This window comes from Eschscholzia californica, unplaced genomic scaffold, assembly GCF_041429995.1.
Source record: "Eschscholzia californica isolate CP2 unplaced genomic scaffold, dmEscCali1.0.p SCAF_1, whole genome shotgun sequence".
In the NCBI taxonomy this organism is placed as follows: Eukaryota; Viridiplantae; Streptophyta; class Magnoliopsida; order Ranunculales; family Papaveraceae; genus Eschscholzia; species Eschscholzia californica.
This window is the reverse complement of record NW_028238198.1, coordinates 52,723,149-52,737,577: the sequence shown is the minus strand read 5'-3', so window position 1 is coordinate 52,737,577 and position 14,429 is coordinate 52,723,149. Positions and strand designations below refer to the sequence as shown.

At 38.1% G+C, this 14,429-nt stretch overlaps 2 protein-coding genes across 2 annotated transcripts; one reads left to right on the top strand and one right to left on the bottom strand.

Annotated features, from left to right (window-relative positions):
• Positions 1-1,642: 1,642 nt before the first annotated feature.
• LOC147567571 (uncharacterized) lies at positions 1,643-2,479 on the bottom strand. The gene has a single exon (XM_086657444.1). It carries the CDS (start codon positions 2,477-2,479, stop codon positions 1,643-1,645), a length of 837 nt encoding a protein of 278 aa, XP_086513570.1.
• A 9,588-nt stretch (positions 2,480-12,067) lies between these two features.
• On the top strand, positions 12,068-14,416 carry LOC147567570 (11S globulin seed storage protein 2-like). The gene is made up of 4 exons (XM_086654182.1): positions 12,068-12,458; positions 12,581-12,858; positions 12,953-13,396; positions 13,871-14,416. Exons 1-4 carry the CDS (start codon positions 12,143-12,145, stop codon positions 14,255-14,257), a joined length of 1,425 nt encoding a protein of 474 aa, XP_086510308.1. The 5' UTR covers positions 12,068-12,142; the 3' UTR covers positions 14,258-14,416.
• The last annotated feature ends 13 nt before the right edge of the window (positions 14,417-14,429 follow it).

Genomic DNA, 14,429 nt, shown 5'->3' with positions numbered 1-14,429 from the left:
TGCAGTTATGGCTTCATGATAAGTCTTAGGATCAGTCTCAATTAAGAAACTAGATACAAACTGATCGTTAAGCCAGTCTACACCTTTAGATAGAAAAACAGTAATGAAATCGGGGCCAAAAGTTTTCTCTATCCTACGTCTCTTACTTTTCCTAAGTTCTGTTTCATCTTCTACACTATCAGTGGTGGAACTAGATGGAAGCATACTATTATGCACTTCTTCATGTATGGGTAAGTTAGTAAGTGACGAATCATTCATGTGAATATTTCCAACAGGTAGTTTCAAAGGAAACTCATGCTCAAAGAATTCAGCATCTCTAGATTCTATTATTGTTTCATCTTCCAATAACATGAATCTATATGCTGCACTGTTTTGAGCATAACCAATAAATACAGAATCAACTGTCTTTGATCCGACACTAACTTTCCTAAAGTCAGGTATAGCCACTTTGTCCAGACACCCCCATACTCTTAGAAATTTCAGATTAGGTGCATAACCTTTCCAGAGTTCGTAAGGTGTTCTGTCTAGCCATTTGTGAGGTACTCTTTTGAGTATGTGGTAGGCAAATAAGATCGCCTCCCCCAACAGTTCATCGGGTAAGCCTGAGCTTAGAAGCATGGCGTTCATCATGTTTTTAAGTATCCTATTTTTCCCCTCAGCCACACCATTCTGTTGTGGCGTTTACGGAGCACTAAATTCATGGATAATTCCATGTTTTTCACAGAAGGATTTAAGGGTGTTAGAGTTATACTCTCCTCCCCTGTTAGACCTAAACCTCTTTATTTTTCTGTCTAGTTGGTTTTCTACTTCAGCCTTATAATTCAGAAAAGCTTCTTCAGCTTCATCCTTCGACCTCAGGAGCTAAACATTCGTGTACCTAGAGTAGTCATCTATGAAGGTAATGTAGTATCTCATACCTCTTATGCTAGCTAGGTGTCTGAAGTCAGCTAAGTCTGAGTGTATTAGTTCTAAAAGTTCTGTCGTTCTGTTTGTGACATTCTTAAAGGACAGTTTCGCGTGTTTAGCTCCTACACATATGGGACATCTAGTGTAATCATCAAGATCGGCTGCACTAATGATTCCATTCTCTTTAAGTTTCTTAATAGAAGCGTAATTAATGTGTCATAATCTACCATGCCATAAATTAGAAAAGTCAACGATATAAGCAGAACTTATTAATTTTCGGATCGACGTTCACTACAAAAAGCCCCCCACTCAAATATCCCTTCCCAACAAAGACTCCATTCTTAGAGATCACAATTTTATCAGACCCAAAGACTAATTTTAAACCAGCTCTGTTGAGAAGAGATCCCGAGATCAGATTCTTCCTTAGGGTAGGTACGTAGAGAACATCATTCAGAGACAGATTCTTTTCAGAGGTGAGTTTCAGAAGAACCTTTCCTTTGCCCATAATTCCAACTTTTGCAGAGTTGTCCATATAGACGTTGGATCCATCGTTCATCTCCTGGAAGGTCTGAAACATCTCTCTGTTTGCACACATATGCCTGGAAGCTCCTGTGTCTAGCACCTACTTCTATTTTCTTTCCACCAGACAAGTCTCAGCTACTGCAGCAATGATCTCTTCAGACTCAGCAACATTCAGTACAACAGCGTTTGAGCGTTGGTCCTTCCTCTGGTTGCACTAGTATGCCTTATGTCCTGATTTTCCACAGACATAGCAGAGACCCTTCGATTTCTCAATCTTTGAGTTGGACTTGACTCCTCCTGTCTTACTCTTTCCAGACTTCTTCTTCTTCTTATTAGTTTTTAACCTGTATTTGTTTTCAGAGGGAACAAATTCAACCAAGTTAGCAGTAGAAGAATTCAAATAGAGGTTAGCAAACTTATCCTTAAGGCGATTAGCCTCTTCAGTCCTCATGTGACTGATCAGCTTATGAAGGGACATGTCCTTCTTCTTGTGCTTCAGATGGTTTCGGTAGTCACTCCACGATTTGGAAAACTTCTCTAGCAGAACATTAGGTTGAAGGATTTCACACATCTTTATATCTTCAGCAAGTATTTCTGCAACCAGGTTCTCATAGACATGAACCCGATCCATGATTGGGGAATCATCCTTGATCTGGAACTGCAACCACTTTCCCACGATGTACTTCTTCCTCCCAGCGTCATCAGCTCCATATTTCTTTTCAAGTGTATCCCGAATATCCTTAGCAGATTTGTAGTTTACAAGCAAGTCGAATAACTTGTTGTCCATATGATTCAACAGATGTTCTCGAACGATTTTGTTGTTTTTCTGTTGTTTGACAACATCACCGTTCGAAGTAGAAGACCTATCCTTAACAGGGGTAATATGGATGTCGATTGAAGAACCAACAGATAAATATTTGAACAGAATGTAATCAACTTTGAGTTGTTCAAAGAAGATAAGCAGCTTTTGTGACCACCTCTTGTAGTTAGTTCCATTAAGAGGGATCATCTTTGACATGTCAGGTAGGGTTTTGAGATTAACAGCAGTCATTGATCAGAAAATCACTTTCAAATTGTTGGAAATATTGGGTAGATTAATGGATTAATCGAAAAATAATAACTTTCTTCGTTGTGTCGTGGTATGAAGGCCACTGCCTTGAAAGTGATTTCGGAGTAACCTTGGTGCAAATGACTGTTTCCGTTCACTCCCCAAGGATTGACCACAGCTTACCGCCTCTGTCTGCACTGACAGACAAAGTAATGGAGATTGCAGAACTCGAAGCTTGAGCAAACAGAGAGAGGAAAATAGCCGAATTGAGTTGTGTGTTTTCTCTCTTGATTTTGGCCAGTATATATAGCCTCTGAGAAAACCCTAACCGCCTAGGAAACGTGGTAGAGAAGTTAAGAGAGTTGGAGATAAACTCGGAAACTAATTGGATTAACCCTACGAAATCAGTTAGAGATATACTCAAACACTGATTGGGTTAATTCCACCGACTTAGTCAAAATCCGAGTTTAAGTGAAACTACTCTTCGTGGCAAAAGAGTTTTTCACAAGCATCCGAGTTGACGGGTTCCAGGGCACTCGGGCTCACGGGCCACGGCCTAAAGGCCCATAAACCCAAATAGCCCAAATAGCCAAAGAACCCAAATAGCCAAAGAGCCCAAATGGTTAAAAGCCCAAATGCCTCACATGTGTGCGCGCGCTTATGGGAGCCTTCTCTACTCTACCATGTGCTTTACAATGAGTTATCAAGAACCTAATTATAAGGCACCTTTAGTTTCACTAGTTGGAAGATGTGGGACTTTAATTGTGTAAAGAAAGAAAGCGTTGAATGCCATCTTCCCTTTAAAGGTGGACCCCACCCATGTGCTAACTAGAAGACGTATAGTCTTGACTAGTAGTGAGTGGGAGAGGCTCACTCTCAATTAATTATAAGATGGTAATGGGCCCCACCAAGGAATCACCCAAATGGGCCCAACCATGATACAAATCCAACATTCTTCAATTATCTCCACTAATGTCAAAATCCCACCTCCATTATCACCAATTTGAGTAACTCCTATTTCTTATGAAGAAGCAATTGTTTCGAGTAATCCCACCGACTTCTCAACGATTGGCGAACATTTATTTGATTTGTAAATAAGTTGGAGTGCATAAGAAATTGTACCGGACGAGATTATGGGTATAATTAGCTCTTGACAAGTTGAGAGATTGTGAAGTATGTTAATGGGATCAAGACTGGTTTGAAAGGTATGACGATACCCATTGTTGTTGTCTTCTCTGATCAAGATTTCGAGTAGAATCAGAATGATCCCACATTCTGCAATTACCATTTTTTGTTTGAAACTTGAAAGTGTTACTAGAATCACTATTACAAGTTCAACCAATATTTCATTCCTAAGTAGTTGTATTAGTACTGGTGTGGATCCTGCTAAGAAACACAAAATATTTCATTCCAGAATCGCTCATATTCAGCTTGGCGATAGAAACATAAAATTTTTCCACGCCAAGGCTATCAATCGTAACCGGAAAAACCAAATCTCATCCATTAAGAGAGACGACAACTCTTGGACGACTGATGCCGCGGAGATTGCTCACATCTTCTCTTCTCACCTTATAACCATCTCATCCTCCACGGGCACCACTATCTCCGATAATCTTCTTGATCTCTTCACCCCTCAGACCTCTGAGCTTCAAAACAGTAGTATTACCAAAATCCCTAACAATGCGGAAATTCGAAAGCTTACTTTCTCTCTTAAACCCGATGCTGCACCCCTCAGATCTCCGAGCTTCAAAACAATAGTATTACCAAAATCCCTAACAATGTGGAAATTCGAAAGCCTACTTTCTCTCTTAAACCTGATGCTGCACCGGGCCCAGATGGATACCCTCTGTTCTTCTACCAGTCTAACTGGGACACTGTTAAAGCTGATGTCATAAAAATGGTCACCAATGTCTTCCGACACTCTCAACTTCCCCCTTCCTTTAATCACACCCACATCTGCCTCATTCCAAAAACTAAATCCCCTCAAACCACTACTGATTATAGACCGATCAGCCTTCTGAACACGATTTATAAGATTATTACCAAAATTATGGCCACCCGACTAAAAGGCACTCTGCCGGACATCATTTCCCTCTTTTAAGCTGCCTATATCCCCGGGAGACAAATCACTGACAACATTATCATCAGTCAAGAACTTTCTCACTATTTCAAAACCAAACGTGGCGCTAAAAGCTACTTTGGGTTGAAACTTAACATGTCCAAAGCTTTTGACCGGGTGGAATGGTCCTTCTTGGAGAAGATTATGTTCTAACTGGGTATGCGGATCACTGGATCAAAATGATCCATACCTGCATCTCCACCTCCTCGATGGTTGTCCTAATCAACGATCGCCCCGATCCATCCTTCAATGTTTCCAGAGGCATCAGGTAAGGGGATCCTTTTTCCCCTTTTCTTTTCACCTACGATGGAGGGGCTGAGCAGGCTTCTCGACTCACATCGCAGTCCCCACGACTTCAAAATCCCTAACTCCTGTATCTCCATAAACCGCCTCATGTTTGCGAATGACTGTATCATTTCTGGTCAGAACTCTCTGGATAATATTAGCAACCTCAAGCAAATCTTGGACACTTTCAGTGCTACGTCTGTGCAGATAATCAACTACACCAAATCCACCATTTTCTTCTCCAAGAATACCCATCCAAAATTCAAGCGGATGATCGTCCGAAACCTAAAGGTACACGGATTCTCCTCTCTTGATAAATATCTGGGCACTCATTTTTTCATCAGTGCCAACAAGAAACAAGCGTTTTCCACCCTTCTCGATCAAATCCAAAACAAACTCTCCAAGTGGCACCCAAATCTTCTCTCACAAGCTGGCCGTTCCATTGTTATTACAACAATTGCAGCGGCTATTCCCTGATACGAAATGCAGTGATTTGCCATTGCTAAAGGCATAAGTAATCGCATTGAGACCATTCAGCGGTCTTTCTGGTGGGGAAAATCGAAGTCCATCCACACCATAAACTGGTCTGCCATCTGTTGCCCTCACAAACTGGGAGGTCTTGGCCTCAGACTCAACGAAGCTTTTCTCAGTAAACTAATCTGGCGCATTCTGAAGAACCCAGAGACTCCTTGGGCCAAGATCCTTAAAGCCAAATACTATCCCAAGGTTAACAAACCCACTCCGGCTATATCAAATCATTCCTGGCTTTGGAAATCATTAGCTAAGCGCTATGATCAGGTTCACAGTCTGATCTTTTGGGATGTGAACAAGGGTACGAACATAAACATCTGGCATGACTTTTGGATTCCCAACCATAAACCGCCGATTGCTAACGAAAACAATTGCCACCTTGAGAGGGTGGCTCAGCTTAGTACTAATAATGAATGGGATATGAACATGTTAACCACTTATTTTAATAGTGATTTATGCAGGGCAATCAGCGGTATTAATCTGCAAGCTCACAAGGATGATTCAATGAAATGGACATTGTCTAAATCAGGTAACTTTACTATCAAATCCATGTATTATCACTTGAGAACCAATAACTTTGACTACGAGATTAAGGAATGGAACTTTATATGGCATATACCAACGATCCTGAAGATTAAACTATTCCTATGGAAATGTTGTACTAATTGCCTACCGGTGCGTGGTAAGATTGGTAAATATATTGGTAATTTCTACAATTGTGCTTTTTGCGATGATGTTGAAACGGTAACTCATGTACTTCTTAACTGTTGCTTCACCCGACCTATATGGTTTTATTTTGGTATCATCACAGACTATATAACCAACATTCAGGACTGGAACCTTGAATGGAGAGAATTTGAACCAGATCAGACAGCGCTTTACGCCAAAATTGTATGGTACATTTGGATAGCTAGATGTGACAATTGTTTCTCCTCGAAAGAACAATCCCCTATGCAGGTCATCACGCGTATCCAAGGAATAGCAACCAATCCAACCCGCAAACAGAAAGAGTAAAACAACGACACATCGTGGAAATCTCCCGAGACGCCATTCCTCAAGTGTAATGTAGATGCCTCCTTTTCGTCTCTCTCAGACCCTCCTGCGGGCATAGGTTGCATCATGCACGATGAGCAGGCGGCATTCATTATTGCCCATCAGAGGCCAAACAGCAGAAGAATGTGAATGTCAAGCCATTTATCACGCTAAATGGGCAGCACACCTAAAGATTACTCACCTTCATATTGAAAGCGACAATCAGAACCTCATTCGATACCTGAACAAAGACGGTTCGACGACAGACTGGCAATTAGAGAAATTCATGGAGAACATGGGGAATCTTCAGACCTGCTTTGAAGAGATCAAATTCTCCTGCCTCTCACGGAATCAAAACAGGATGACGGACAAACTCGCAAAGTGGGGAAAGAAAAATCTTCATCAGCGCTTGTGGCACTCCCTTCATGAGTTTCGTGCTGATCTCGGTGTTTAGTTTCTTTTTCTCTTGTATATTCTCAACAATAAAAAAAGTTGCCACATATTCACTCATAAAAGTAATACGGAATCTAAGCCTAAAACTTAAGCAGAAATTATATGCGACAGTATACTTTTTGATGGGAACAAGTCTGAAACCAATATCTTCTTTCTAAATTTCCCTTTCTAAAAATATATAGCCTTAGAAACCTTTAGGTTTATTCGAGTTCGAGTTCAGTTAAGAAAACAGAAATCATTTTGCTAGATCCAAATCCTTATTTGTTCTCCATTATGAAACTGAAACCAGTATGATTTAAGCTCTACCCGAACCGAAACTACTTAATAAACTGATAACCAAAGGAACCTTTCTCTTTATTAAATTCGTCAATGCACGTCTTGTTTATCTTCTCAAATTTTACATAAATTTGTTCTTTAACAATGACTTCTTTCATTTAGTTTTTAGTATTTTGCTTTTTATTAAGCTTTGGTTTTTTGTTCTTTGGATAATTATTTTATTTTAAAAAATCATGTTTGTTATTCTTCTGTTGGATTTTTCTTATCATCTCCAACAATGACTACATCTTTTACTTTTGATTAAGCTAAACCTTCTTCTTAAAGATTCAATCTAATTTTTTTTTCCCTAAAAGTCATTCACTAATCTTCTTCAACTATTTTTCACCCCAAAAAGGAAAAGTTGTATTGAGAAAATAATATATTCCAAAAAACCAATTTGCGTAATTTCTTAGCATTTTCTTGATTTCAAAAAAATATTTATGTTTATATTTTTTCGGATTTACCCGGATTGCTTTCATAGAGAAAGTTATATTTTTTCTTTTAGAATTACCTTTTTGGTGTAGTTTACCCGAAAAAGGAAAAGTTCTAATTTTTATTCTTTCTACAAATTTATATGTCTGATTGCCGAATCTAACTATATGTATTTCACACGAGATGTGAGCAGAAGATTGGATAATATATGCGTAGAAGAAGAAGGTTGAATTAACTTGGTGGTTAGTGGATGAATTGTATGATGAATGGCAAAAACAACTTTCAGTTAGTGGTTGTTGTATGGGTTATGTTGTAATCGATTTTTCACAAATTTAATTACTTTAAGTTTTAGAATAGATGTCGTGAAACACATGGGGAAAATGAGCGTTAATGGAAAATGATAGAGGACACATGAAAATGCTAGAAACTCCACAAAAATGTCGATAAAGTGTTTCTAACTTCAACAATACCTTTTAAGGTTCTACAGAAAATAATCGAGGTAAACTATATTACTTAAAAGCATATACATAAATCTAGACCTTAAGTAATGAATCTTTTGAAGAACAACTTTAAATACCTCCAAATATACAACAAACGAAAGAAAATTAAGTTATTACTACATGGTTGGACAGAAACAAAAAAGAGTCAACAAACTCTTTCGGACTCTAGCAGCATTCTTGAGTATATACAGTAAATCACCAAGGTACATTATAACCTAAAATCCTATACATAAACCTTAAACCCTAATCCACAAGTCTTCGGGGGAATATTTATAATTACCTCTATATATACAAAAGGGAGAAAAAAAAATCAAGTTATTGCTAGAGGATTGGACAATATGCTAAAAAGACAAAATAGACACTTTAACAACATTATTGAATATCAACAAAAAATAAACAAGGTGGTCGAAAACCTATAATAGTATACATACCCACTAGACCCTAAGGCACAAAGTAAACAAAATATGTAAAGAATACATAAAATATGAGGTAGACAACATTAATTTCATGCAATTGCTCCAATTTTAAGAACAATTAACGAAAGGGACATTTGCTGTTTGGACCCCCTTTCGTATAATTGACTTGCTGTGTGGACTCCCTTTTTTCAGAGTTGCATTTTGGACTCCCTTTTTCAAGAAAAAAGTTAAAGATAACATTTGAAGGGGGAAAAATACTATCTTACCCTTTACTTAACCTCACCCAATCTACTATTTCATTTGAGTGACCAAGATGAAGATAATTCCCTGTACAGGCAACTTTAGTTTAGAGTAATTGCTTCTTCTCTACTAATTTCAACTTCTTTCTCATCAAGTAATTAAAGCAACTGACAATATTCTTGTTTCTGCCCAAACAACCATTGATTGAACTTTCATTGGACCTCTTCAAAAATAGAACAAGCACCAGAACACTTTCAGGATCTTTATCTAATAACCCCATTGCCCTAGCTGCATTTTCTTAACCTTACAATTTAGCTTCTCTAATAAATTTGAAAAGAGGAAACATTCCACCTTCTTCAATTATCAATTTCCCATATTGATTATTATCTCTAGCAAGTGAAACAAGAGAAGCAACAACATCAGATCAATGTCCAAGTGATGCTTTGGCAAGGGTAGCAATTTATTCCCAAATTAAACAAAGAATTGGTTCATTAGCAGCAATTGGGTAACCCTAGATATTGATCATCATGAATTTTAGTAGCAGCTGAAACCCTAAGAAGCCATGAAACAACACTTATTGAGTTATCAAGATGAGATATATTTTCTTGAAATGGGTAGCTAGGATGATAGTTAAGACACGACTGATGGTTCCTCCATTACCACACTTGTGATGAGAGAGAAAGTTTATTAATGACTTGTTGTGTGTGGTTGATGATCCGGCAAGCGGGATGTTTGTAAAGATGGGAACTTGATCGAGCAGCTTGACGGAAAAAACTTGCTAGTTTATTAGTTTTTAAATTGAGTTCTAAACATTCATGTTTGCTCGAGTGAACGTACTTTGTTGCTTTGATGATTCGATCGGTCAGTGTTAGAGATGAAAGAAAAATAAGTAGCGTTAATCTCTCTAAGATGAACAAGTAGTGTAAATCCTAAAAGCGATTTCAGGTAATGAAGTGATTAGGGTTTGTTAGGAAGAAGATGAGAGCATATTCGGGTGATCAAGTGATTAGGGTTAATGAAGAAGAAGATGTGTTAGAGATTGAAGAAAATGAGTTAAATAAACTTGGGGTCAAAAGTGCAATATTGATTATATAAAGGTAAAATGGGAATTATTCAAAGTATAACTCTAGAGACGGAATATTCTCGAGTGATTCCGTTAAAAGGGAGTCCAAAATGCAACTCTGGAAAAAGGGAGTCCAAACAGCAAGTCAATTATACGAAAGGGGGTCCAAACAGTAAATATCCCTTAACGAAATGCTTTTGGTCAAGTACAAAATGCTAGGAACATTAAGCGGATGCTCTAAACACATCTTTTAACTCTAAATCGTGACCAACCTGGGTGAAGATAGGAGGACCCCATCACTTTGGCTTAATTTTTTTTATCTTTCAAATAGGAGGTAGTAGAACTTTGTTCCCTAACATTTATTTGATGACCGAATAATATCGACTTCTATATAAAAATAATAGTGGAACTATAAGAAAACAAAAATCTAAAACAATATAAATGTAAAACTTCACGAACAATTTGTAAACTTCTACTGCGATTAAAACTACTATTGAAGTAACATATTTAAGTCTGTAAAATATTTTCAATTTTTTCAAAGCTAATCAGAGCCGTCAAAATTTATACAAAATAAAAGAAATGCTACAAGAAACTCGAGGATGCTGCATTTATTGTCGGTTGCTGAACAAAGTCGCTCATTTGGTGCACTGACTTTCCAAAAGTTTATAGATCTTCGAAAGTTTTTGGAAAGCAAAGACAACTTACACCAAAAAAGTAATTAATCTAGGTAAGTTAGGAAATTACAAAATGTAGATATGAAGTTAAAATCAAGAAATCCTAGGAGAGTATTTTTGGAGAAATATATTACATTCCATGTTACAACTTTTTGGGAGAAAAACAATATTCTGGAAGGAGGAATGCTCGAAGAAGATTTGTTAAGGATTTTCTGTTTTTTTTTTTTTAAAAAAAGAAAAAAGGTTGAAATTGACCTTTAAGATGAAGGTTTCCTTGAATCAAAAGTAACAAAATAAAACAATGAACCTAATTCAGTATAAATTAAAGATCGATCAAAGCTATTGTTGGAGATGATAAGAACATCCAAAAGAAGAAAAAAAACAATAACAAGGTAAGTTAAGTATATACGGAGAGAAGAAAATAGTTAGGGAAGTAAATTACGGTTAGAGGACCTAAATCCCATTTCAAATTACCTTTGGACTTTTGAGCCACTGACCCAATGATTTTGGACCCAATACCCATCCACCTCTTTTTAATAATCTAGTAACGTGATTTTAACTTTTTTTTTGTTGTTGAAATAACCATAGATTAATACATAAAAGAGTTATTACGATATTTATGACTAATTACAGTGTAAATAATAATCCAGATAGAATTACTAATATGAATCCTTGTCTATTTAGCCAGAATATCTACTAACTCATTTCCTTTGCGAGGGATGTGAGAAAAAATAATGCCTTGAAATTGCGGGAGACGTTTCTTGATCGATTTAACATGGACCTTAGATTGCCAGTTTATCGTTTTGCTCGGGTGGTTGAGATGACTGATGATTGCAACATTATCACTTTCCACATAGAGGAATTTGATATTTAAGTTAGCAAACCACCTGATTCCCTAGAGAATAGAAACAATTTCGTTTTCTTCAGCATTCTTTGCAGTGATGGTAGAAGTCTTTGCATTTATAAATTGAGCTCTATGATTATGGATGATACAACTAATTCCTTTAGGTTCATTGATATCTATAAACGAAGCATCGGTATTAATTTTCACTTACGAATTACTAGGGGGTGACCACCTGATATCTTTTAGAGAAGATCGTTTGGATATTACTAATGTCATTAAAGTGTGGGAAGGCTATGATTTGATTAATAGGTGTTAATATTTTTTTGTTGAAAACAACGGTCACATCTCGTTTTCGATAATATGAACACCTACAGAATTTCTGCCAAACAAGATTGTTGCACAAACCCTAAGCCGATTGGGGTCGGGAAATTCCATACCATTTTGTTTCACATTTTGTTATGGGCCAGCATGTATTTTAGGAGGAGAAGTGGCAACAGTCTGCCAACAGATAAAGCTAACAAGTTCACGTTTATGGACACTGCAGAGATTCCATTTTCGACGACACTTGGAATTAATTAGGTGTTACCATTTGCATAGTGTCCTTAGTTAACGTCCCGACAAACTTCTTCATGCAAAAAGTACCAAAATCCCTTTCCACTTTCTCACCCACAATATTCCAATTTCTACACACTATAAAATGGGTAATGGGTACTCATCTCTACTCACTACCAAACTAATCTAGTTTTCTATTGTTCACTAGCCATGGCCAATACTCTTCCTTTTGTGATATTAGCTATCTTTCTAACCGCGTCGCTTGTTTCAGCAAGAACTACTGATTATAGTAGTCAGTCTGAACAATTACGGTTACAGGAGGCACGTCAATGTCGTACTCAACGATTTTCTGCGAGTCAACCACATCAGACTATTCGATCAGAAGGAGGCCAGACTGATTTGTGGAACGAGTTCCAAGACCAATTCCAATGTGCTGGAGTTGCTGCCATTAGAAACACCATCGAAGCCAACTCTCTTTCGCTCCCCAACTTCTCTCCAGCTCCTCGCCTTATTTACATCGAACAAGGCATGTGTATTTCATATTGGTTACGTTAATGAACTACTAAGAAACTGTCACAAGAGACGGTTTTTGAAGTGACGGTTTTCAATGACCTACGAAATAATGTTATCTTTTTTTTGTTTGTACAGGTCAAGGGTTGCTAGGATTGTCATACCCCGGTTGTGCCGAAACTTATCACTCTGGACAACAATCACGTGGAGAAAGAAGCCCACGATCAGGACAACAAGGACAACAAGCTGGTCAGAGAGATCAACACCAGAAGGTACACAGGATCCGTCAAGGAGACATTGTTGCAATTCCAGCTGGTGTTGCCCATTGGTGTCATAACGATGGAAATGAAGACCTTGTTGCAGTCTCTGTCACTGATCTTAACAACAACGCCAACCAACTCGACCAAAAACTAAGGGTAATTCACCACACTTACTTCACAACGTCACAAATAAATTTTCAAATATGTAATGGTCTTCGTGTATTGATGTTGTTTTATACGACCAATGCAGTCATTCTACTTGGCTGGAGGAGAACCCCAATCTACAAGAACTCAATCTCAAACTCGCCAGGAAAGCCAACAAACGAGAGAGACATTCCAAAACGTATTCCAAGCATTCGACGAGAACTTGATCTCCGAGGCATTCAACATTCCAATGGGTACAGTAAGGAGAATGCAACAACAGGATGAGAGAGGATTGATTGTTAGGGTTAAGGGAGGACTTCAGACAGTTAGGCCTGAAGAAGAGGAAGCATATGAACAGAAATATGTATCATTGAAACAAAATGGTTTGGAGGAAACTTACTGCAATCAAAAAATCAGACAGTACTTGGATGATCCAAAAGAAGCTGATGTTTACTCACCTCAAGCTGGAAGAATCAACACTGTTAACAATCAAAAGCTTCCCATCCTCAATTCCATTGGCATGAGCGCCGAGAAGGGAAGCCTTAACCCGGTAAATAAAACTTTAAAATTTATTATTGTCTCATCTTTCGACGTCTAGGCTCAAGCACAACGGATACAAGGTTTTGTTCCAGGTGGAGCATCTGCCAGTCCATCCAAAAGGCCTCAACACCCTAGATTTTCTTATGCTTCGCAAAGGAAATTGGGGCACTCACACATCCTTAACACCTAGAGACGAGTTGTTATTGTATGATACCATTTGCAACGACCCAAACCTCAAACTATTAATTTTGCCCTCTTATTTGCCGCCCACGAGCAAGTTGAATGACACAAGGTTGTGTTCACTATGGAGGTTTTGCCAAACCACCCCAAGGGTTTTTACTCTAATTAGGTAATTCTTAGATGGGGGGCGCACCTATTGTGTAGTCTCTGTACAGTCTCCAAGCGATATAGAAATATTATATATATTATCTATAATACCTAACTCTCTTCGTGTAGTGTGTAACTTTTGGTTTAAATGTTGCAGAACGCAATGCACGCACCTCACTGGTCGATGAATGCACACAGCATAGTTTACGTGACTCGTGGTGAAGCTAGAGTACAAGTTGTTGGTAGCAATGGCCAGAGAGTGCTTGACGACAGAGTGAGTCGAGGGGACATGTTCATCGTTCCTCAATACTTTGTATCAACAATTAAGGCTGGAAACAGAGGGTTTGAGTATGTAGCATTCAAAACATCAAGCAACCCAATGAAGAGCCCTCTTGTTGGACAAACTTCGGTTTTAAGAGCAATGCCTGTCCAAGTCCTAGCAAACTCTTACCAGATCTCCACCCAGGAAGCTCAAAGCATCAAATTCAATAGGGAACAACACTCCATGCTTTTACCTCCTACAACCACTGGTCCTTCTTCCTAGATCACCACATATAGAGAGAAGGAGAGAGAAAGAGAGAAGGCTCTCCTTGTACTATTAAGGAGATGTTGGTTTTGCGTGTTTTCCTATAATAATGTTTGTTCCTAATAAAAGATGTAAGAGTTGTCTTCATATAATATATATAGTTCTTCTTGAAAGTAATTGTAATGTCTTC